This window comes from Mya arenaria, chromosome 9, assembly GCF_026914265.1.
Source record: "Mya arenaria isolate MELC-2E11 chromosome 9, ASM2691426v1".
Classification (NCBI taxonomy): Eukaryota; Metazoa; Mollusca; class Bivalvia; order Myida; family Myidae; genus Mya; species Mya arenaria.
In genome coordinates, this window is record NC_069130.1 from 56,761,159 (window position 1) to 56,786,008 (window position 24,850).

Genomic DNA, 24,850 nt, shown 5'->3' on the forward strand with positions numbered 1-24,850 from the left:
TAACTAAATGTAGGCATATTAATCTGGCATTTTGTCACTAACAGCGACATCTCGAGCAGAATCAAGTCTGAAAGTGGTATTTGTGTCAGTGTTTACTTTAAAACAAAACACCAAAAAGCCTGGATACGGTCAATTTGCAAATGCCTGATCACTTTCTACTTTTAACAGTCTATAATACCATTATTTCATAAATTACCCTTGATCTGATTAAAAGTCAACATTTTTATTGTGATTCAAATGTCTCAGTAGATTATTTCTTTTTCCTTATTCCCATATTAATAATACATACATTTCTTATATGGCTTAAATCAAGACAAAAACACATTGAAGGTCTGTTCACTTTATTTTGCAAAAGATAAAAGTATATTGCAATTGCAACAAGACACAGCATTTTCAAAAAGGAAAAAACAGCTAAAGGTTTTGAATGAGTGAATTAAAGGCTTTGTACTAGTAATTTTGTTTAATAAGATATTATTTATTTTTTGCATTGCTAAACCAGTAAATCAGCATTTTCAGGGAACAGCCTGGCTGTTGATTTATTTGTTTAGTAAAGCAAAAATAAATAATTACATTTTTAGTGTTGGCGCAAATGTCTCTACTAACGTGTGTAAACCACCTAACAACACATTTAATAAATTCAATTAATGGCTTAATAAAGCTATGGCAATCTTTTTCACAGATACTTTCTTGTTGATTAAATAAGACTCTGTGTTGTGATCCCTTTGGCTGAGACATGCGCGTAAACACTAAGTCTTCATGGTATTTTCTTTGTCTAATAAATTGCTCATAAGCAAGCAAAGCTGTTTACGGTACTTCACAATCAGTTTCTAAATGATTCAAGAAATAAAGATGAATGTGAAAACAATTTAAGCATTTGTAACAAGCAAAAAGTACATCAAGTTGTATGTACACAATGTCGATGAAAATGGCGAATCAAAAGAATACTGACTAGCTAAGGAAAATGGAGAAAAAACACATTGATGCAAATTATAAAAAATTCAAACACAAGCACACGTAGCTTAATATTACACTGTTGTATATGTAGGGATTATAAATGCATTTTAAATAAGAAGCTAGATTTATAAATATTTTAATTTAAGATGCCTGGCGACCAATATTATTTCGGTACCATTTAATTAGAAGAGGACAAATATGTTAATATTATACAGATAAGAATATTGCAAAAGCGCATAATCTCATTTTGGGCCTTGAAATATTGCTCAATAAGGCCTTTTCACATCAGTTTTTATTTAATATTAAGAAAAAAGGGCAATATCTTTATATGTAATGTATCTCCAGCCATTTGTTTTTGATATTGGTAAACAGCAAGCAATATTCTTTCAAATATTAACAACATTAATATATAAGGATCAACAGGCATCGCAAATTTTAAATTAAATGCAGTGAAATACCTCTATGCGTCAAAGCAGGACGTACACAAAAAAAATGCCAAACATTATGAAAAATAACACCAACTAAAACAGCGTATGAATAGAATAAGACAAATAGTGAAGTGAGTATTAAAAACAATAAAGAGATCAGACCATTAGTTATCTTGTTCCCACTCTGCTAGGCTAATGGGTGGACAATTTGACAGGGACAAACTTACAACAAACTGTCTACAGAATTAATGATCGAGTTCTTTTTTATGGTTTATTATTGCTTTAAAAAATAATGTTTGTAGGAGCATGGAAAGTAAAAATAAATAGAAATCAACAATTTTACTTTTTGCTAAGTAACTTTTCCATTCAATCCCATAAATATTTAACTTTTATCAAAAATAACCAAAAACAATTTCAGCAGATACTTTTTATCAAATGAAAAATATAATTTTTAAATTGCCATCGAGAGCCAAAGGGTTAACAATTTTTGTTCAAGGTGGAAATAAAAAAAACAAAAAAAGCTAAAAATTGGGACTGGCGGTCCAAGCAAAAAAACACAAAATAACTTGCCTAATGTTTAAGGGTTGTTTTTAAATTTTGTTGAAAATATTTGTAAATTGGTGCAAATATAGTTCAATGCATTCCACATTGTTGATACAAATACCGTGTATTTCAGCAAATGCTACAAAAAGGTACATCTAGATTTCTGGTATCCATGACAACACATGTGTATTACTATTTGACTTAGATCAAAACTGTCACAACAATTTCTTAAAAGGTATACTATTAATAAATCTGAAGTATGATTACACCCTATTTTAACAGGATGATTTCAGGCTAATGGAATATATGAGACATATTTTGTCTTCACATCATTTCCTGCAAATTTATAGATCTTGTCTAAAGCAATAACTACTAATCATCTGTGTTTCAAAACACTGCTTTTTGATCGGCAACTGGTGACATTGAACTAAGTGGCATTGTAAAGTTTTGCGCTGATTGGAAAATATCTTCTGCACAGACACTTAATAGTTAGTAAGAGGACTGACATTCTTACAAAGTAGAGAAGATTTTTGTCTATAAGTAGATAAAATATTTAGAAACTGCGGAACACCATTCATAGATGACGAGAAACTGGGTCGGCATCTACCATAGTGGCTGACCAAAAAATGTTGTCTCTGAAATGAGATGTTAATTAATACCAATTTTCAAACATTTTCAACAGAATTTGCTCTTTTTACGTAAAAATTCCACAAAATACCTGAACAACTGTTGTATAACATGACATTCAATATAGCGTTGTATGATATCACATGACTTTTTTATTGTCTTAGACTTGAGTATTTCAGGCTTTTTTTCTCCTAAAACAGACGAGCGAATAAAACCACTATGTGTCAGAAAAAACAATACACCTTGATGTCTAAACAATGATTAAAACAAATGTAACAATGTTTCAAATGTAACAAATCTAAAAGTAACAACACAATAACGAAACTCATTTCTAGGTCTAGTTTTATATTTTACAATAACAATTCATAGGCAATGACAACACACATTTACAACAGACAAGTCTGCTCATTTCAACCAATTCCATATTAAGATTTATAAAACAGCTAATATCCCTTTACCCTTAGAAATGCCAAGGCTTGAAGCAGCATGGCTATGCAATGTATTGAGAAAAATCACAGAAAAATAGTAGGTTTTTTGTCTTGTTTAAGTGACATAATGTCAGATCATTAAGTGCCTGCCTTTCAAATAAGAAATTATTATTTTTTAATTTCAAAACCAACAATACAAATATCTTTGTAAAATAGTTAGAAAACAGAGATGTATATACCAGTAATCCTGACTAACTTTGTTAAAAAACTCATATGATTTTGAACACCATCAACAAAAGAATATTTCATTAGTATCAACAATTTCATTAGTATCAACAATTTCATTAGTATCAACAAGATGTTCTTACATACTACATTATTTTCAAAACAGGATTGGACCTGGAGGAATGAAAAAAAAAAAAAAAATCAGACTAAAAGCATGAATAAAAGTATGAAATTGTTTTGCATTTTCATGATGAGAAATGGTTCAACTGCCCTTTTTGTGCTATTTTAGCGGCCAAGCTCTGTACATGCAGGGGCGTAGCTGATTGTACCCAAATATGAAGTTGCGTACCGGTAATGAATTTTGACAGGTCAAAGTTGTTGTCATACCATAACCACCAAATGTTAATATGCTGTCCATTATCGATCTGCATAATCCCAAATTCGCCCTAGCTACGCGCCTGGCATGTATATACAAAAGAAACACAGTCATGATCAGGATGTCCTAGAAATACCTTCTAATTGCTGACGAATAGAAATATTTTCTAATTGTAAACAAATACAAGTAAAATAGAACATGAAAGTTTAGAAGTAGATAAACAGAGGCCAAAATGTTAGTACAGTATTCACAATGTGCATAGGAATAGAAAGTTCATAAATGATACATTAAGAAGCCTAGAAGATTTTTAACAGAATTTGCATAAATGTGCCACACCTTCCATTGAATTGTAATTATACACGGATATTTAATATTAATAAGACAATCATTTAACAGACAGAACGGTCTAATGCCATAGATGATCTTTATAAGGTTTGAGCCTCCAGTCAAATTCCAAATCATTTGTATTATTAAATGTTGTTATCTGTACTTTGAGATGAAATAAACATGTTTAGTGGTTGAAACTATATTTTGTCCAACGAGATGTTCATCTAATTTTATATATCAGCAGTCTCAATCAGGTAATTTAAACAGAGGCTTGGGCGGTAGATGGAATATAATCTGCAAACTTACCTAGTTAAAGGGTTATTAGTATCCATTTATCAAACAAATGTGCCAATTGTCTGCGACACTCCAGGCCAATTTTGGTAAATGCAATACTAACAACCTTGACTAGGATTTTAACCCCTTATTACCAAAATATTATGTAGGGTGTTTTCTTTTACCTATTTTATCAATAAGATGATGAATTTGATATACAAGCATTAAGTTTACAACATTTAATATCTTACATGCTAAACAAGACAACACCTAACACAGTTACATGTATGAAAGAGCTGGTAATGGTTTTGGACATGAATGACAGGAGAGTAAAAGGTTCTATCTCATATTGAAGCACATTAAATGGAAAAATGTACAATACAATCATAGTAACTACATGTATTAAACACAAGTTTCCAAAATAGAGTCAGGTTTTGATGCTTGGAATAGGATGTTTAAGGAGAAACAAGTAAATACAATTTATCTAATAATTCATACATAATATAGGCCAGAAAACATTGATTTTGTGTTTCAATATTCAAGTTTGATACCCTCATTAAAGACAAAAGATTTGAGGGAGTTATATTCTGAGCTCAGTTCTACACTCAAAATTCCGTGAGTCATATGACTTGACATGACACAAATCTAGGACCAGTCATATGACTTGACATGACACAAATCTAGGATCAGTCATATGACCTGACATGACACCAATCAAGGACCCATCATATGACCTGACATGACACAAATCCAGGACCGGTCATATAACCTGACATGACACAAATCAAGGACCAGTCATATGACTTGACAGGACACAAATCTCAGACCAGTCATATGACTTGACATGACACAAATCTAGGACCAGCCATATGACCTGATATGACACAAATATATGACCAGTCATATGACCTGACATGACACAAATCTAGGACCAGTCATGACTTGAAATGACAAATTTAGGACAAAATTATCTAGGGCGAGTCACATTTGACAAATCTAGGACTAGTCATAGGACTTTACATGACATGAAAATAGAGAGAGTCATATGACTTGACAAAGCATGAATCTACAACCAGTTATATGACTTGACATGGCATGAATCCAGAGAGAGTCATATGACTTGACGAAGCATGAATCTACAACCAGTCATATGACTTGACATGGCATGAATCTACGACCAGTCATATGACTTGACATAGCACGAATCTACGACCAGTCATATGACTTGACATAGCACAAATCTACGACCAGTCATATGACTTGACATAGCACGAATCTACAACCAGTCATATGACTTAACAAGAAAAGAGTCATATAATTTGACATGGCATGCATCTAGGGCTAGCAAATCTAAGATGAGTCAGATGACACAAATCTAGGATGATTCACAATAAAATGACATGAATTTAGAATGAGCCACATGACTTGACATGACACACATCTAAGATGAAAATTCTAGGATTAGTCATATGACTTGACATGACACAAATCTATGATTAGTCATAAGACTTGACACAAATCTAGATTATAGTGTCAAAAGACACTCAACATTTCCGTTAATTGCATCTTTTTCCTGAACAAAAGGAGAAAAACAAAAAAGACATATATTGTTTTCAATCAGAAAGTGATAAACATAAAAGCTGGCAGGAAAACATTGAGCCCTGCCTCATAAAAACTAACATAGCACCAACAGAATGTTGTTCTTCATCACAATTAAATATTAAAGACATTTAGAAAAAAATGGTTTAAGATATCAAATAACAAAAGAACTATCAACATCACGGTCCTATAAACCATATATAGGTCCGTGTCAATATGTATCACATTAATTTTATAATCAATAGAAAGATTCTACAAAAATCGCACACATGTATTGGTTTGTTACATTCATCACAAAATCACACAGTAGAAACCCTCTACTACACAGAATTATGCCCTCTGTAAATGACAATATATGGGAGACAAGTTGAAGCTGAAACATTTTGTATCAACAAATGCACCAATTGAATTGGGTGTGTGTGGTTTTGTTCCATAAGATTAGCTTACATCTTTTACAGTATTCAAAACCTTATTACATGAATATAGCGACATATAGGGCATATCACATAATGGGCCAATTGTTCAGAACTTTGTTAAAGTTAACGTCATCATTGTTTTCTTTAGAATCTATACTGCTCTGCCAATTTGATGGATATATTTCTGATCTACAGTATTTATAACAAGATTTGAGACAACTCTTTCAACTGCTCATGTACTTGTTATTTTTTTTTCAAATATACGAGCTCATCATACAATAGTTAATCTATAATGTATTACAGCCAAAACAATTGCGTTCAATACTGTTGTTATTTTAAATGAAGTTCTGAACAACTGACCCCTTGTGATTAGGCTGACGGTAAACTATGATAACCAGAGAGCTTATGAAGCCTTATGAGCTTATATTGATGAAACACTAAGGTATCCACTACACAAATATTTGATTGTTTGAGCCCTAGTAACCTTTTGGGGGGTATGATTTGAAAAAGAAATATGCGTAGAAAAGAAAATGTAGAAGTTAAACAGAAAATTATACAAACAAGACTTTTGGTTCTTAAAAAATAGATAATTTTACGTCTGATTTCAGTAAAAATTTAAACTAAAATACAAAAATACTTTAACAACTTTATCCAAAATTATGTTGGGTAACTAATCATTAAAATTTAACATTATGGTTCATGGTTATATCAGGGAACGAACTTATTTGTGAATTGGATTCCTTACATATTCGCATTGGCAGTCAAATTATTATATAATGGTTACATTTAAACACTGAGTATATATTGAGACAGATTATTCAATTACTAAAGCACAATTATCAATGTTGCTGATTTATATGTATGTGTATACCGGTACTAGCAGACAAAAGAAACTGGGCATTATATGAAATATGTCAAAAATAATGTCAAGAGGTTTTATGCATTCGAAACTCCTCAGCCATTTTCCACCTAAAACAACCTCGGATGTAAGCCGGTACACCAGTAGGTGTAGTTTGTAAAGATGTAAATAATAGTATGTATTAATGTATTGTAGTGTTTTTAACGTGTATTTTGTATATTTAAGTTTAAAATGATTGCCAGTAAAGTGAATTATTGCATAAATAATTAAAATTCCCAAGAGTAAAGTTATTAAGTTTAACTGCTAAATTAAAATTACTACGCAATCTAATTGCAGCGTAGTTAAAATATAAAGATTTCTGACATTGTAAACCGTCCATATACATTTTAGGTTGTTTTTTATGGAAAAAAGCCGCAAAGTCTGAATGGGTTCACTGTTGATTTGATGTTTAGTTCAACTATTTGACACATAAATGTACCTTTATATTGAGGTATTTTATCCTTCTACATTGCTATTTCAAGTTTAAGGTTATTTTAGAACCATTATATCTCTGCATGCACAGTTTCTTTATTCTGCTAGTATATAACCAAATCACATCTAACCAACTGCCATATCATCCAACCAGCTTTTTTACTAGTAAGGGAAAATCTATAATAGGCTTACAACAGCTCTCATTTCAATTAAATATTGATTAACAATTATTGTAAATTGTTTGATATTTAACTCATCCAAAGTATTGTGGAGTTCATTTCAGCTATAACTATGTTTTCAGTTAAATGATCACATTTGTCAAAATCTCTGCAGATCTAAGGTTCACAAAATCATCGCTCAGACTGCAATCAAAAACTACAAGAAATAACACATATTCATAGAATACACCAGCTGCATAAATCTTGAATTGTTGAAAGTCTCCTGGTTATAAGGCAGATGAAGGCAGATTATAAATAGGCAATGGCTGATACGGTGATTGTGGGGAAATACTGTGGACTGAGGGGAAGTGGTAAAGGATGATAGCTGGTGAAGGGTCCATGTTCAAGTGCTGGGGCGTCTCAAAGTACAAGACACACTCATTTTCTTCTTTTTTCTTTTCATCACTTAAAAGCGCACGTTGGAACAAAGTCGATGAGGAAGTCCACAAAGTGATGAGCTATGGCATCGCAGACTAAATGAAGGACACATCCTTTTCTTCATTTGTTTCTTTTCAACTTCTCAGGATTGTTGGAAGCCATATTGGTAAAGTCTCTAAACACATCATTGAATGTCTCGTCACCTGAAAATAACAACATTTAAGGTTGAGATATATTAGACCTCATTTTCAAAGTTTATTACTTATAATCAACTATAGTTACCATCGCCTAGTCCTTTGTACAGATTAAACATGACGTTCATATTGTATAACAAGTAATGACTTACAATGTCATTGTTAAATGTTTATTTTAATATTGAGTTCTGATTGGATAAGCACAATGTCATTAAACCAATGATATACAATCTAACAAACATTAGAAATTATTTTTTACCAACGTATGTTGTTGGTTACATTTCTTAAAAAACAAATACTCAATCGCAGAAGAAGACTATTTTCTAATCTTAAGGAGTAATTATTTAAAATGTAAATATAAATATAAACTAGAGATTGCTTTTTTGATAAAGCGCTTGTCTCCCCTATTGTGTGGTCGTAGCTGAGAAAAAATAAATGATGGACATGAAATTTGTAACTTTGGACTGGAGACAAACCAACAGTGAAGTTTGGTTTATTCGATTATATTAAATAGTGAAGAGAAGAAAGTGTTGTTGATTAATCATGGAAAATGTAAACGAAGTTTGCATTGTATGAAGTTCCTGGGCGCAAGCGTTATTCAATTATTGATCGGAAACCATTTTTCAGCTCACAGTCATCGTGACCATGACCTTTTACCTACTGATCACAACATCAATAGGGATCATCTACATAACCAACTTGCATACCAAGTATTAAGTTCTTGGGTGCAAGTGTTCTTTAGTTACTGAGCGGTAACCATTTCTTCAACTCAAGGTCATGGCAACCTTGACCTTTGACCTACTGATCTCAAAATCAATAGGGGTCATCTACTAGTCATGACCGACTAGCGTACCAAGAATGAAGTTCCTGGGTACAAGCGTTCTTAAGTTATTGAGCAGAAACCATTTTTAAGCTTAAGGTCACCGCCAACGTATCATTTTTTACCTGAAGGTAACCTTGACCTTTGACCTTTTGATCTGAAAATCAATAGGGGTCATCTTCTAGTCATGAACAACTAGCTTACCAAGTATGAAGTTCCTGAAACCAAAGGATCTTTAGTTATTGAGCGGAAACTTTTTCTTCACTTCAAGGTCATGGCAACCTTGACCTTTGACCTAGTGATCTCAAAATCAATATGGGTCATCTTCTAGTCATGACCAACTAGCATACCAAGTATGAAATTCCTGGTTGCAAGCGTTCTCTAGTTATTGAGCGGAAACAGTTTCTTCACCTCAAGGTCACGGTGACCTTGACCATTGACCTACTGATCTCAAAATCAATAGGAGTCATCTACTAGTCATGAACAACTATGAAGTTCCTGGGTACAAGCTTTCTTTAGTTATTGAGCAGAAACCATTTTTAAGCTTAAGGTCACTGCCAACATAACATTTTTTACCTGAAGGTAACCTTGACCTTTGACCTTTTGATCTCAAAATCAATAGGAGTCATCTAATAGTCATGAACAACTAGCATACCAAGTATGAAGTTCCTGGACCCAAAGGATCTTTAGTTATTGAGTGGAAACCGTTTCTTCACCTCAAGGTCACGTTGACCCTGATCTTTGACCTAGCAACCCCAAATTCAATAGGGGTCATCTACTAGTCATGACCAACTAGCATACCAAGTATGAAGTTCCTGGGTCTAAGAGTTCTATAGTTATTGGGCGGAAACGAAGTGTGACGTACTGACTGACTGACTGACAGACTGATGGACTGACTGACGGACAGGGCAAAAACAATATGTCTCCCCATGAATGGGGGAGACATAAAGATATTACACGCAAATGATTTTTACATGGAAGGTCACCACGACCTTGACTATTGACCTTGTTACCCCCAAAACAATTGGGATCATCTAGACATCATGACCAACCTCACTTCAAAGTTTGGTGAACCTAGATCAAAGCATTCTCCTGATATTGCACGGAAATATTTTTTTACATTAGAGGTCACAGCGACGTTGACCTTTGACCTTGTGACCCCCCAAAATATAGGAGTTTTCTAAACCTCATGATCAACCTCCCTACCAAGTTTGGTGAACCTAGGTCAAACCATTCTCAAGATATTGAGCGGAAATGTTTTTTACATTGGGGGTCGCCGCGACCTTGACCTTTGACCTAGTGACCCCAAAAACAATAGGGATCTTCTACACCTCATGACCAACCTCCCTACCAAGTTTGGTGAACCTAGGTCAAACCGTTCTCAAGATTTTGAGCAGAAATGTTTTTTATATTGGGGGTCGCCGCGACCTTGACCTTTGACCTAGTGACCCCAAAAACAATAGGGATCCTCTACACCTCACGACCAACCTCCCTACCAAGTTTGGTGATCCTAGGTCATGCGGTTTTCCAGTTATCGATCGGAAACGAAGTGTGACGTACGGACGGACTGACGGACTGACGGACTACCGGACTGACGGACAGGGCAAAAACAATATGTCTCCCCCAGAGAGGGGGAGACATAATCACATTTTTTCTTGTGTTTATGCCTTATGAACGCAGTCGTTCAAGGGAGCAAATGACAAGAAGCTCTATTGCGCTTCATGGAATTTTCCTGCATGGCCTACTGCGTTCATACAGCATAAACACAAGAATAAATGTGATTAATCCTTAAATTTTGTTAACCTGTTTTTTACACATGTGAAAGAGATTTATAGGGAAGTAGAGGGAAGAAAGGTGATTTACATAACTAACAAAACTGTAATTGCTCTATTTCTTAGATAAATTTATACATGATTTATTATAAAAACAATTTCAAACCCTTTGTAAACTGAATCATTTTTATTAAAATTAAGAATACACCTCTAAAAAAGTAGGTTATTTTTTTAAACTTAAGGATACATCTGTCTAATAAAGAGTGTTAATTTTGGAACTCAACTAGTATACACACCTGGGTTAGACCCTAAGTAATCATCGGACTCTCTCATTTCTATATTAAGCTTTGCTAAACGCAACCTGCAAAACAAAACAAACATCAAATAAGTTTATAAAATGTCAGTATTTGCTGCCAACCCAATTAGATGATGTTTTTTTTAAAAAAGAACACCTTAAGCTTTTGCCAATCATCATCAGATTTTCTCCGACGATAAGAAGCATTAGTTTATAATTATAAAGGCAAAAGTTATAGGTTCCTCAACATGTATGCCAATTATATAAAGTTTTTAAAAAACAAACATTTTTTTTTTTTTTAAACTATGGCAAAGCTTAAAGCTTTACATGCCACAAAGGACACAAAACTTTAGGCAATCAACATAGGTGGGTTTCAACAGATGCAACAGATGTTTACTTATGTGACAAATAACTAATATACTTACAATGTAACGATGTCTGCATTAGCGGCAGCCACCGCTATAGACAGTGCATCCTGAAGTACGAGAGTAAAGTGTTCAACTGTATCAAAATTATGTCCTTTAAAATTTAAGACTTATTCTCAGACAGGCCTCAAAAGATTTAGTATGTGATGACAGTGAAAAAACACACTTCAATTTCAATTCTTATGTTAATATAAAACTACAATGCATATTGGATACAGCTTACAGCCTCATAAATGCATAGAAAATCACTTGATACTTATGTTGGATAATTTCAGCTTTATTCAAATCAAAATGTTCAATCATAATCAATCATCCATTCAAAACTTATCAACGAAATATCTTATGAAAATAGTGTTTGTTTTTTTCAACAACTTTTGTGCCTCATATATGATTTAATTGGGCAAAATAGGGAATGAAAGAAGAACAAATTTAAAAAGTAATTGTCTTTTTGTATATTCATAAAATCAAATATCATCTCTCAACAATAATTGTATACATGCATTTTATGACCTTTTAGCAAAATAATAATGTGTTGCTGTGCTAGGCACTCATTGAAGATTATTTAATTATTTTCTATCATTAATACATCACTACTTGATTCCATATGGTAACTTCATGTACAGGCCTGATCAACAGGAATGTAATAAACTTGTTTGAAATAGCTCTAATAAACTTGTTTAAAATAGCTCTAATAAACTTGTTTAAAATAGCTCTAATAAACTTGTTTAAAATAGCTCTAATAAACTTAATAAACTTGTTTAAAATAGCTCTAATAAACTTGTCTAAAATAGCTCTAATAAACTTGTTTTTAAATAGCTCTAATAAACTTGTTTTAAATAGCTCTAATAAACTTGTTTTAAATAGCTCTAATAAACTTATTTTAAATAGCTCTAATAAACTTGTTTTAAATAGCTCTAATAAACTTGTTTTAAATAGCTCTAATAAACTTGTTTTATATAGCTCTAATAAACTTGTTTTAAATAGCTCTAAAATACGGTTTCCGGCACATACATTTCCTTCATTGTCCTTTGCTTCGATATCAGCACCTCTCTTCAGGAACTGGCAAACTTGTCTGAAACGAAACAAAACATCTGGTTTAAACCTTGAACGAAGCGTTTTGCAAGTAACCAGGTATATTCACTTATAGGGCCCAGTGGAACATGAAAAGATGTGAAATGGTCTAAACTCTTTGTGTGTTCCACTTAAAATAGAAACATAAAGGTAAGATGATTTGTATTAACAAATCTACAAAAAGGGTGCACATTTAAAAAGTGTATAAATATACAAGATATTTTTCTGTGATCATTTACCATCCATAATATAACCATGCCAAATGATAGTCTAGTTGATAATGATATATTTTAGCTTTAAAATAAGTTTATATGAATCACTTTCAAGTATTTTCAAGGTAAAAACTAGTTCTAGTGCCATTTTTAGAAGCCAAAAAGAAGGAACTTGAGAGACAAAAACATGAACTTTTAAGCCATTAAGCTATTATTAAACTCTAACCCTAACACAGCGCATACCCTGTGTTTCCAATAGAAGTAGCCAGAAGTAGCGGAGTTCTGCCTTTATTATCCATCCGATCCAGCCTGGCTCTATTTAGTAGCAAGAATTCGCACGCTGACAGGGAACCCTGGAATATAAATCATTCATGAAGTAACAAAGCATATGCCCTGTGTTTCAAATAGTAGTAGCCAACAATAGCAGAGTTTCGCTGCTAATTCTTTTCCAGCTTAGTTAAACAAAGGAGTAAAATCGGGACCGAAAAATAATTTTGAAATAGCGATAATTTCGGGTAAATGGTGTTCGGAATAGTCGTGTTCAACTGTTCATGTAATCTTCATGTAACACAGTATATGCCCAGTGTTTCTCAGAGTTATAGCCAACAGTATCTCTGCCATGAGTAATCCATCCAGTCAATTTTGGCTCCATTCAGTAGCTTTTTATATAGCATAGTGTACCCTATGTTTGTAAGTTGCTGCAAAGTTCAGCCACAGTGATCACCAATCAGTCCATTTAAGCTCTGTTAAGCAACAGACTAATTTTATTTAGCCATATGATTCTGAATGTGACTTAAAGGCCTTTAGTATAACATCTGATTACAATAATAAAGGACACTTACTCCTAGGCACCATTTAACTGAAGCCACCAGGTCAAAAATGACATTATTTTATTGTTAATAAGCAAGACCTAGGCTGGGTGTAATGCGCCTATTGATTTTTGCCCTATCAGGGGGAGAACAAGGGATATCAGGGGGAAAACAAGTGATTGATATGTGCGTAAGAGGGTATAAATACTATAGCACTGACCGTCTCTACAGCCTTCATCAGGGGAGTCTTGTCACCATCCTTCGTGCACACCCAGTTTATGTCCGCCCCATTAGCGAGTGCCTCTAGCATCACAGGGACATTCCGAGCCTGGGCCGCCCGGTATAGCAGCATGTTCGGGTCGAGAGTGGACATGTCTTCCCAGCTTGACGTGGACTTTGTGTCTTCCTCTGTGCCAGATGATTCAGAGGAAACATCTAGCTCAAAATCTGTTAAAGAAGATCACAAAGTTCACGTACATACTATTTAATTCTGATTTTGAACATCAAAATTTTCATGAAATGACAATGCACACCATGTTTATAAACATGGCCCCTGCTTAAAAAACATTAATTCCCAGAAAGAAGAACATTTCTATGAGTATTAATTTATTATGATAAGAAACTGCCTAATGAGAGGGTAAGACAATATACTCAGTTATGAACCTGAGTACCAAACTCATCTAACATAACTGACCAGGAAGGTCAATATCTGTGCCAAAGACAATCACACCGCTGGTGTCAAGGTCAGCTGTCTGACACGTGACCACACTATCCTCTGACATGCTGGGGACCACACCGGAGTCTGTGTCCCGTCCTGCGGCTAACACAGCTGAAATTGAAATTTAACAGTCAATTAAGAATTGTTGCATTCATTGTTTTCTAGTTCAAATTTTTATTACCATTTCAAGCAAATTTTAATTTTCATCAAATTATTTGCACTGTATTAAAAAAAAACCTTGACAGTAGGTATGAATTGTTCTTGATCATCTTAGCATCATTTAAGTATGATGTTAATCTACTCCAAGCTGCTTGGATTACTATAGAAAAGCATGCATGCATATCAAGTGGTTATTAGTCTATATCAGCACTTTAACATGAAAATATTCTCTGAAATTGTGTGATTAAAACAGTAACACAGTACCAGTTTCCCCGAAACATGGAACATAATTCTACATATAAGTCAATAATAAACAAAGGAAAGAAGGGGTAGTTTACTAAAATAAGGAAAACACATAGTACTATGAATACCCATCGGAAAACATTGGACTGCTTCTATATATAGGTTAAAACTCATATAGTTATTATCTACATTAGAATGAAAATGTTATGCAAGTTTTAACCTATTTAGATGTTGCCCAAGATCATTTTTTTATGTAGGCAGAGAAAATGGAAAATTCTATTTCAGCTTCTACTTTTGACATGACAGTACACTTGAAATAGACACTTCTATTTATTTGGAATCTAGTCATCTGATTGGACGATAATCTTGGACAACGTCTCAATGTATATTCTTTAACAAAAACTGATGTTTCTTTAAAGATAACGTTTTCTAGACTCTAAAAGCATAAAGCATGTGTGTTGTTTCAAGCATGAAGCAAGCCCTTGATATAGTGGCATATTTTATTCTGATTATTTGGTAACAGAAAAGCACATTAGCAACAAGATTATATCAGATATTGCAAAGTTATTTTAATATGCTTTGTTTTTCTGCAGTAAAAATAATCCTGATACTACAATGTCACCAAAAGAAGCCCATAAAGGAGCCCTCTACAATTTAATGATAAAAATTAAAACCGACCGTCGAAAACTAAAATTATTTATTTGCCGTAAATGACTGATTATAAGACACTAGTGTATATAGGACGCAGGGAAAAAAAAACAAACGTGAAAAACTTGAGGAAATAAATATGGGTTACAGGACGCAATGAAAAAATGTTTAAATCATCTGCCACCATTGGCTACCATGTTTGTCTACAGTGACAATTATTTTTTCTGTGAAACGACGATTATTACTGTTAACATATATATAAAACTTAAAAGAAACTATTTATTTCAAAATCAACACCACTTTGACTTCAAAGATTAAATTGCTAAACAATTGATTTTTTACTTAAAAAAAAAATGAATCAAAAATGAGCCAAAGAAACCATACAGCTAAAGCCCCACAACAGCATTACATAGCGACTACATTCACAATAACACAGTTTTCCTTATTTTCATAGCTACCCTCTAACCAACCACTTGACTCATCCGAATCTGGGGACGATTTTTCATCAAGTGGGCTCGAATCAGAGTTATCTTTCCCTTCTTGTTTAGAGTTATCTCCCTTAATCTCCCTTGCTGGAGATTTCCTGGTTTTCTTTTTAACTCTCCAGCCCTTAACTTTACTATCGGGATTTGATGAGGATTTCGGGGGTTGAAGTTTAGAGACAAACTGTTTCTGGACGTATTTGGCCTTAATCCAGGCTTCTTTAATGTTTCTGCAATTTGAAAATGGTGAGAATTTCTTTAATCAAACATACAGCAAAGCTTCTTTATATAGTTTAGCATAAAATTGAAATTCTGTACTTAAAAAGTAAAGTTATTTTAATACTGCTTTACAAGTTGCCACAAAAATAATCATCTCAGGTTTTTGATCAGTACATATGTTCAACTTAATACGCTTATTTGAATAACTTGCTCCAATATGCAAATGAACAAATAGCATCTTATAACATTTCTTCAGAACTTTTATGGCTATTCATTTAATACTTTATGCAAATGTTGGTGACAAATTTGAATTAAACATATCCTGGTCTATTCATCAAATAAATTATAAGGATAACACTAAAGTTATAATAGAAAGAAAAGTACAGGCACAGTGGACAAAGAGGACTGTCACATGAATGTGACAAATGCCCCCAGAAGGCCTTGTTGGACAGATAACCATTAGTATTTAGGCCTTTAGCCTTTAGTATATAATACATTTCACAGAAACCTTGGGTTAAACAATAATTTCATTGAATATTTGGTCTACTGCCTTGGGATGGTCAGTGAAAAAAAGAATACAACAGGTTAAACAAATTTATGATTATCCAACCTCACACTTGGCACCCAACATTTATTAATTAAAAAAACAACACAAAAACAATGTTCATAAAATTTTTGAAGTGCTAATACAGCTCACCCACCTGTCACTTTCTGGTGTGGGTTTTGTGAAGGAGTCATCTTCATTGACTAGATATATCCGGTTAACAACATCGTTTCCCAGTTCAGACATGACTTTAAATAGTTCCGGTTCCCAGGTGTCGAGTGTGATCGATCTTACCTTTGACACATGTACACCAAAACCCCTGAAATAAATAACACAATTCCATTTCAAAAATCTTCTATCAAAATTGTGATAACCATTGAAATGATGGTTATTATCGAATTTGATAATGCTTTATTAACAGACAATTATGTGGATAGATTTAGGCATAAACATGCATCTCTGTAAGTTATAATCGGACAACAATGCACCTTATCAGTTTTCTAGAGGAATAAACACTCAATCTAAGTGTTTTTGAACAAACCCTAATGTGTGTGTTCTTAAGCACTCCAAACCTAGTAGGTATTTTCTGGAACACTTGACACATTCTGTATGTGTTCTGGAGCAATCTAATATAAGGTGTATTCAGGAGCACTCTAGACTATTTTTGTGTGTTCAGGAGAACTCTACACCTTATGTGTGTGTTCTGGAGCAATCTAATATAATATATGTTCTGGTGCACTTTACACCTTACAACGTGTATTTAGGGGCACTTCTCCTCTTACTTGGGTCTTCAAGATCAAGTGGTACTAACCTATGTATTCCAGAGCATTCTATACACAGGGTAATGCCCAGGTTGATGCTTGTCCAGCTGGGGTTTGGCATTCCACAGTCACAGCAGTTCGAGTTCCCTGGGACCTTGTATAGCAGCTCACGTTGCCTAAAGATATTTTTTATGTTTAGTTTATACTTATTTATTCAAGCTTGATTGTGAACACAGCTGACAGCTGATATGAATCAAACTGACTGGCAGTCGTTGGAGAAAACAATCAGTACTAGTGTCCTTTTTAAGACACTAAGAAAATGTGTCCTGTTCTGTCGATACACCGCTATTCCGAACACCATTTATCTGAAATTATCGCTATTTCGAAATTATTTTTTTGTCCCGATTTTTCTCCTTCTTTGTTTAATTAAATTTTTTATCTTTAACCCGAAATCGCAAGTCTGAAATAATCGCTATTCCGAAGTAAAAAATTACGGCCCCGATTTGGTATTTCACACCTATCTATCAATTCTTATTTCCAACTTGATCAGTTTTTCACAAAATACTGCGAATGCACTCGGGCATCGGCTTGAGGTGACAATGGAGCACAATTAGCGCTTGTTAAAGGATGACATTGAGCATGCGTTACAAACATCAATGTCAGAAAATGAGCGATAAATTTTGTTGGTGTAGTGTACAACTTCATTAACAAACTGGAAGGATATGTTACTAAGACACACATCAACGGAATCAACAGAGTGCAGGGAGACATCACATCATTCTTTAAAAAATAAACCAAATGATACTGATTAAACAACATGTAATTTTAGTGCTCCTGCTTTTATAAACTGTGCTATGTTCAGAATACATACATGCGCTGTCATTCTGTTTTATGTTGTTTTAATAAATATGTATAATAACAAATTATTTGTCATTTATTAAACAATAAATCAACAACTATTTTTGAAAATGAAAGATCACTCAAACCGAATGTATCGTATTGGTAACATTTAACTGACATTGCAATCTTCACGACTTAGTATGTCATGTCATCTATTATTCGCGAATGCTGTCATTTTCAAGAAAATTGTAACTCCGAAATAACGCTATTCCGAAATAAATTTTTGGGTCCCTACATTTCGGATTTATGGTGTTCAACTGTAATTAAATCCATCAATCGATGTGAGTTAAGTGCCTTTAAAGTTAAAATAAACAAAAACCTTTTCTTCCATTTATTTCTCTATTTAAGCAAATTGGACCAGAAATGGACCCGGAAAAAAATGTCAGAAGCCTAACACCACAGATAGGGAGCGGGCAGTCCAGGGCATACAAGTGCATCATTTACACAGTATACTTACAGTAAAGATTTTCCGAGTTATCAAAACAATTTTATGTCAGCGAAAGATGCCACTCACAATTGTCCCTTGCCCTTCTTCGGCTGCCCAGCAGACTCCGTGTCCAGTGAAGCAAGACTCGATGTGGAGTTGGCTCCTCCAGCACTGCTTACGCTGCCTGTGTCATACTGTTAAGCAGAAACAGGTATTGAAATTGTGAAGACTTTTTTTAACGAAAAATGTGACTTTCCAGACAATCTCAAACACAATAGTTACTTATTTATAGTGTGTCACTATTATACCTTGTTCTTCAACTTAAAGATGGACAGTAAAATATATCATAAGTTCCAATCATCCAGTAGAAGGTGAAATGGCATGATATTAATACAAATATTTAAATTAGGTGGTGGCTTTGTGCCACTACCTTACCTTAACCCTCACTTACCACAAACCTAACCCTATTGACATACATAATAAGCCCCGCCTACACACTGGCTACTGGATGTTATTTAGACTTTATGTGTAACACACGACTGTATAGTTATCTGACCCATACATAACTCTTCACTGCTACGGTAGTCATCATTTGCTCTACCCACCTCATTTTCTGTCTGCCTGCGTTCCGCCTCCCTGTAAGCTCGTGTTACCCCCGACTGTATTGCCGTGACCCAGGCCTGGAACTCCTCCTCTGTATGAGCCTGTAACATGTGACTCCTGCAGAAAGACAATATCCATGGCATAAAATCCCCAAATTAGAAAAAATTAACAGTACTTTTTCTCATTATGTAGTATACTAGTAAATGGGTCCTGTAACAAACAAAAACCTAATAGAAAAAGGCATAAGCACATCAAATAAATTTTGTTCCTCCTTTAGTTTATGACCTATTATTATTACTTCATTATTTCCCCATGTTCTGAAAACATTATAGTCTAAGTCAGAACACATTGTGCAACATTTTAATTACTAAAAAGGCCTAAGGCTCAGTCTTCTTAATCATTAAGATTTTAAATGATATGTTCCAACTTTAACATAAATAATAGATGAAAGAACGATATTGGTATAAAAATAGATTTAATACTTTAGTTTTAACAACTGATTATTATATATGGATGGCAACATTCGATTTAAGAACAGCAGTTACTCGGAATCACCTGGAAGGAGAGAGGACCTCAAAGCAGAATCTCCGGTCGATGTCGTAGACTGGTTTAACGGTACATAACCTCAGATCGTCCTCCATGACTGTGACAACATTGTCCTTGCTGCGCTTCTGATACTTCAACTGATTGTCTTCTATGGAGAACCATCGTCTGCAAATAGCAAAAAAAAGTTTTTTGCAATATAACTTTTTTTCATTTTTTTTTATTTTGATACCTCAGCTGATTCTCTTCCATTGAAAACCATTCCCTACAAATGACCAAAAAACTAGATTAGATATAAAATATTACATTGTTCAATATCAATAATGAAAAGGTTAAAAATGCTTAATGGCCAAAATTAGCCTGATTAAGAGGAACTCACTATCTGTCATGGTTTAATACAGCATAAACACACAAAAATGGCATTAAAACATGAGATAACATTAAAATAACTTGAGATGTAACAGGATTAATACCCCCAAATGCCACCTGGGCACAGGAATGGCAAACTAATTCATTGAAAAGGGGCCATAACTCAAGAGGTTATTGTACACTACATTTCCACTTATAATGCTTATCCACTGTGTGTTGTTTAATTAAATAAGATTCTAAGATATGCGCCCGACAAGAAAAAAATACAAAGGGCAATTACTTAGTTATAAACTTAAAATGTAGTTATGATTCTTGTACACTGCACTTCCTGTGCTTTTCCATGGTATAAAGTTTTATTGAATTCCATCAAGTTATATTTTCAAGCTATGCACCAGACAAGTGAAAGTAACAAAAGGCAGTTACTCTGTTATTAGCTGAAAAAGAGTTATGGTTCTTGTACACTGCAATTCCTATCATTGTGCTTAACCATGGGAGTTTTCAAGTTGATTGCTCCGAACAAGAAAAAGTAACAAAGGGCAATTACTCTTTGAATAGCTGAAACAGAGTTATGTTTTCTGTACACTGCATTTCCTCTCATCAAGTTCTAAAATTGTATGAAGTTAATTTAAATTCCATCCAGGAGTTTTCAAGAAAAACTGCAACAGACTGACAAACTGACTGGCAACTGACCACGCACAATATTCTTCCTCAAACTTTGATTGTCAGCAGTGAGTAAAATAATTTCAATCAACAAGCACAAGTATATGGAGCAATAGTTATGGCTGAATAATCAAACATATCAATTAATCATCTCAATAACAAATGAATACTACCGAAATTGAGGAATAAAATCATGTATTCAAGTTTGTGCTTCAAATGCACGAAACATATCTTCTTTTTTTTTTAAATGAAATATTCTTTCGATTTCCAATTTGATGGTTGATTATTGTTACCCATTTGATTATAAAATGTGTTTTATTTCTCACACTTTACATTACAGCAACCTCTCACCTAACCCAGGCCTTGAAAGCATGTTTTGTTTTCTTAAACAGGTAGCCCTCCATATGTACCCCGCCATCTTGGTCCTCATCGCTCACTGTGAAACCAACCACCTGAAAATATAAAAATAAATAATAAATATATACCACATTTGTCTAATACAATCACAAACATTTATCATAACCTTCATTCCTCTTATGTTTACTACATTCAGCTTTAAATTATCAACAGGGGCCATTTTATCAAGACACCTGAGTGATTCGGGCCCAGAAAGGATTCTCAAGGGTACTTGGGTAATTTGTACTTTAAAGGGATTTTCATAGGTGCCGTGGGCCATTTCATCAAGTAACCTTGGAATGATTTTCAATAGCGCAGCAATATTGTTGAATATCCCTCCTAGCCACAAAATTGCTTCTATAATGAAACCTCCGGCAGTTGCTTAATCAACGTCAGCCAGCATGAACGATTCTGCATGAAGATGCCGCCCACGATGGGCATAGACACCAAGCTTTTACCCTCTTTAGTTCAGAAAAAAATAACTTCCATTGTTTATTTATTTATTTTTTAAACCACTTTATTTGAAACCTAACTCCACCACTTGTAACTTGAAGCTAAAGGAAAACGGCCACCATGAAAACAATCATAATCAGTATTGTGCACAAAACAACCCTTTACCATAATATGGGATGCAGAAAATATTTTGAAGGTTTTGACAGATATCACTGAAAAAGCTTACTCGAAAAATGATTCAACCCGGAGGCGAGTGCTAAATTATTGCTTGCAGAGGCAGAGGCAGTACAAGACCCACTTGTGCATCCACTATAAATCACCAATGCTGCAGCTTATGACTATCGGAGATAAAGACAGACTGGCAGCTGCCTTCTAAAACAACATGATTGCTATGAAATTTAAAGATTACTGTCAAAGAAAAATAATCTTTGAAGTTTAAGGGTTATTTGAAAGCTTAATTGATTTCACAAACAAGCACGGTCACAGGAATGTGACAAATGCCCCCAAAAAGCTTCTTTGGTCAGATTAGGGTTCCAGTTCAGGCATTACAATTTAGATTAATTTATTTCAAGAGAGAAAACATCTGAAATGCAACCTTACATGAAAATCCAGCAAAAATAGAAAGCAGCAGTAATTCTGGGACTTTATACTCGCACAACTAGAATGCAACCTACTTATTTGGTCAATGAAACTGCTGATAAGCTTGTACAAGTACTTCACTTCACTAGTAAGAATTTCATTGTTCAGCAGTCTCTTCAAAATCCACCTACTCAGAATCTTCTTCAGCGTTACCATATATGGAAATGTAATTTTCATGTCCAGTGAATATGCAATGCAACATAGTTAAACAGGCCCCATTATTAAAACAGAACACACTAGAAGCATAAATGCATCAAGATCAATTTTGTGTGCCATATACAACCCAACAAAAGGTAGGTAATACATTCTAAGTCAGTTAGCATATATTTATCAATAAGGGAGACATAAAGAAGGCTCGGTTTCTGTGCTCGGTCTGCCCCATCTTCATCAATAAGACTAACTAATTACTAAATTTTCACATCAAGCTAATTCCACAAGTTCTTAGGTAGGCAAGCTTATTACCCGTTTTATACCTGAAGCTATTGGTAGGATGCAAAAATGGTATGATATATCATTAGAACTTGTCATGCATGTCAGCTTAGTTTTTATAACCATTTAATAGATTATAACACACATCTACAGCTAATGAGATCACCTATCAACCTCCAATAAGTGCCAGGCTTAATTATTAAAACTGCAGATTTACAAGTCAACAGACACGATGTCATAATTGGAGTCCACGCCTGATGAAAAACGCTATAATCTAAGCAGCTGGAACTCACTGAGTCAAATCTTCATGACTAAGAAGGCCAGGGCCAGCCAAGCTCCACTTGTCTTAATCATTCAGATTTTAAAAATTCAATATGTTCTAACTATTACTAAGACTTAAGTTAATGCACTTTATACCATGAAAAATTTAAGTAAATTAAGGGCCATAACTCTTGCATTTTCAAGTTCTATCCAGGCTGATAAATGTATACAGTTTTATTTTGTAGCCATATATTCCTCAAATAAGACTTGTACAGCTAGTGTGACAAATAAGGGCCACAATTCAAGATGTAGAAGTCAAGAGGATTACAACTATACTTTAACAACAGATTAACAAAACAGCTATGCAATGTCTATTATGCATTGTACAAGATGTACAAGGACACTTCAGTTTTGACATCTTTGGTATTTGCCCCAAAAGAAGAAAGAGAAATTCCCATCATCAAGATGCAAGCATGACTCAGGGCGGTTAAAAACAATCCGCCCACACTTGCTTTGCTAATTAAGTAACAAACAAAAGCACACTGTCCCATAAATCAACATGAAAGACATTCACATCTGGAACGAAATAGAGAGCATTTCAATGCTACATCTGAAGAAATTGCATCTCCACACAAAATTTATTCATTTTAGGTTGCATTATTTGCCTATTTATTTTATATTAAAAAATAATGTTATAATAACCTTCCTGCCAAGTTTGAGGTTCCTAGGCCTAAGCATTTGCAAATAAATAATTGGAAACCGTGCGGAAGGACTGATTACTATATGCCGCCCATTGGGGCAATACAAATTATTGCTTCATCCTATGTGACAAAAAAACTTCAGATAAATGGTTATGAACTTTGATGATGGAAAACGCTTTTTTGCAAGCATTATTATGTATCCATGGCAACATGGCAAGTACATAGTGAAAGGCTAAAGAAGTTTTAGCCCCAATTTGGTTTAGGCCCTAGACATTTAAACTAAATTAAAACAGCATTCATTTGGCTATGCCCTTGAGTATTTCACTTGTAACTTGGATATGCATAATTAAATGAACATTAAACAAATGATGTTGGAGGAACTTTGGAGCACCAAAGACACTCTTTTGGAGAGCTAGCTGTTGAGAGAAAAGCTCTTTCTCAAATCACCGCAAGGCATGTTTAATATCTAATTAGTGAGACTCAATGATCTTGCACAAGGATGCAATTTATTACAAGCCACATGCACGTTCTTGTGCAAATGTGTTTTTTTATGGGTGTTTATAAAGTAGTGTTTCAAAGAGGAAAGAAATAAAAAATGCAAATTAACATCATTGATTAATTGTCATAATTATAGATTAAAAACATTAAAATGCTTTTAAATAAGTTCTAATAGCTTTTTTTAAGATCATAAAATAGTGGGGGGGGGGGGGGTAATTTTGTGTTCTTTTTCCTAAAGGCCCAAATTTCAATTACATGTTTATTTCCTCCGCTATAATTACAAGATAAACTGACAGAAAAAATCCAGGACACAACTCAAAGAGTAAAAGTGATCTTGACCTTGACCTTGGCTCTCGGGGCCTCAAACACAATTCCATGAACGGTCTCTTTTCCTATAAACTAAGTTTGGTCACAATATGTCAACCCTAACTAAAGTTATTAGTGCCAACCATTATTCTACTTTTAGAAACAGTGACC

The 24,850-nt window shown here is 34.0% G+C and overlaps 1 protein-coding gene across 3 annotated transcripts in view; it reads right to left on the reverse strand.

Moving 5' to 3' along the window:
• Positions 1–324: 324 nt before the first annotated feature.
• The window catches only part of LOC128246881 (arf-GAP with coiled-coil, ANK repeat and PH domain-containing protein 2-like), a 51,943-nt gene continuing 27,417 nt past the window's right edge, over positions 325–24,850 (reverse strand). For 2 of the 3 annotated variants that reach the window (XM_052965411.1, XM_052965409.1), the window contains 14 exons: positions 21,348–21,448; positions 19,980–20,135; positions 19,427–19,541; positions 18,909–19,015; positions 17,545–17,670; positions 16,891–17,052; positions 15,947–16,200; positions 14,415–14,549; positions 13,941–14,167; positions 13,155–13,264; positions 12,640–12,700; positions 11,629–11,678; positions 11,205–11,269; positions 325–8,325 (listed from right to left, as the gene is read on the reverse strand). In XM_052965411.1, the coding sequence (XP_052821371.1) occupies positions 8,243–8,325; positions 11,205–11,269; positions 11,629–11,678; positions 12,640–12,700; positions 13,155–13,264; positions 13,941–14,167; positions 14,415–14,549; positions 15,947–16,200; positions 16,891–17,052; positions 17,545–17,670; positions 18,909–19,015; positions 19,427–19,541; positions 19,980–20,135; positions 21,348–21,448 (1,752 nt within the window). In that variant the 3' untranslated portion in view covers positions 325–8,242. The remainder of the gene's footprint in view (positions 8,326–11,204; positions 11,270–11,628; positions 11,679–12,639; positions 12,701–13,154; positions 13,265–13,940; positions 14,168–14,414; positions 14,550–15,946; positions 16,201–16,890; positions 17,053–17,544; positions 17,671–18,908; positions 19,016–19,426; positions 19,542–19,979; positions 20,136–21,347; positions 21,449–24,850) is intronic. The other variant, XM_052965410.1, reaches the window with a different exon arrangement.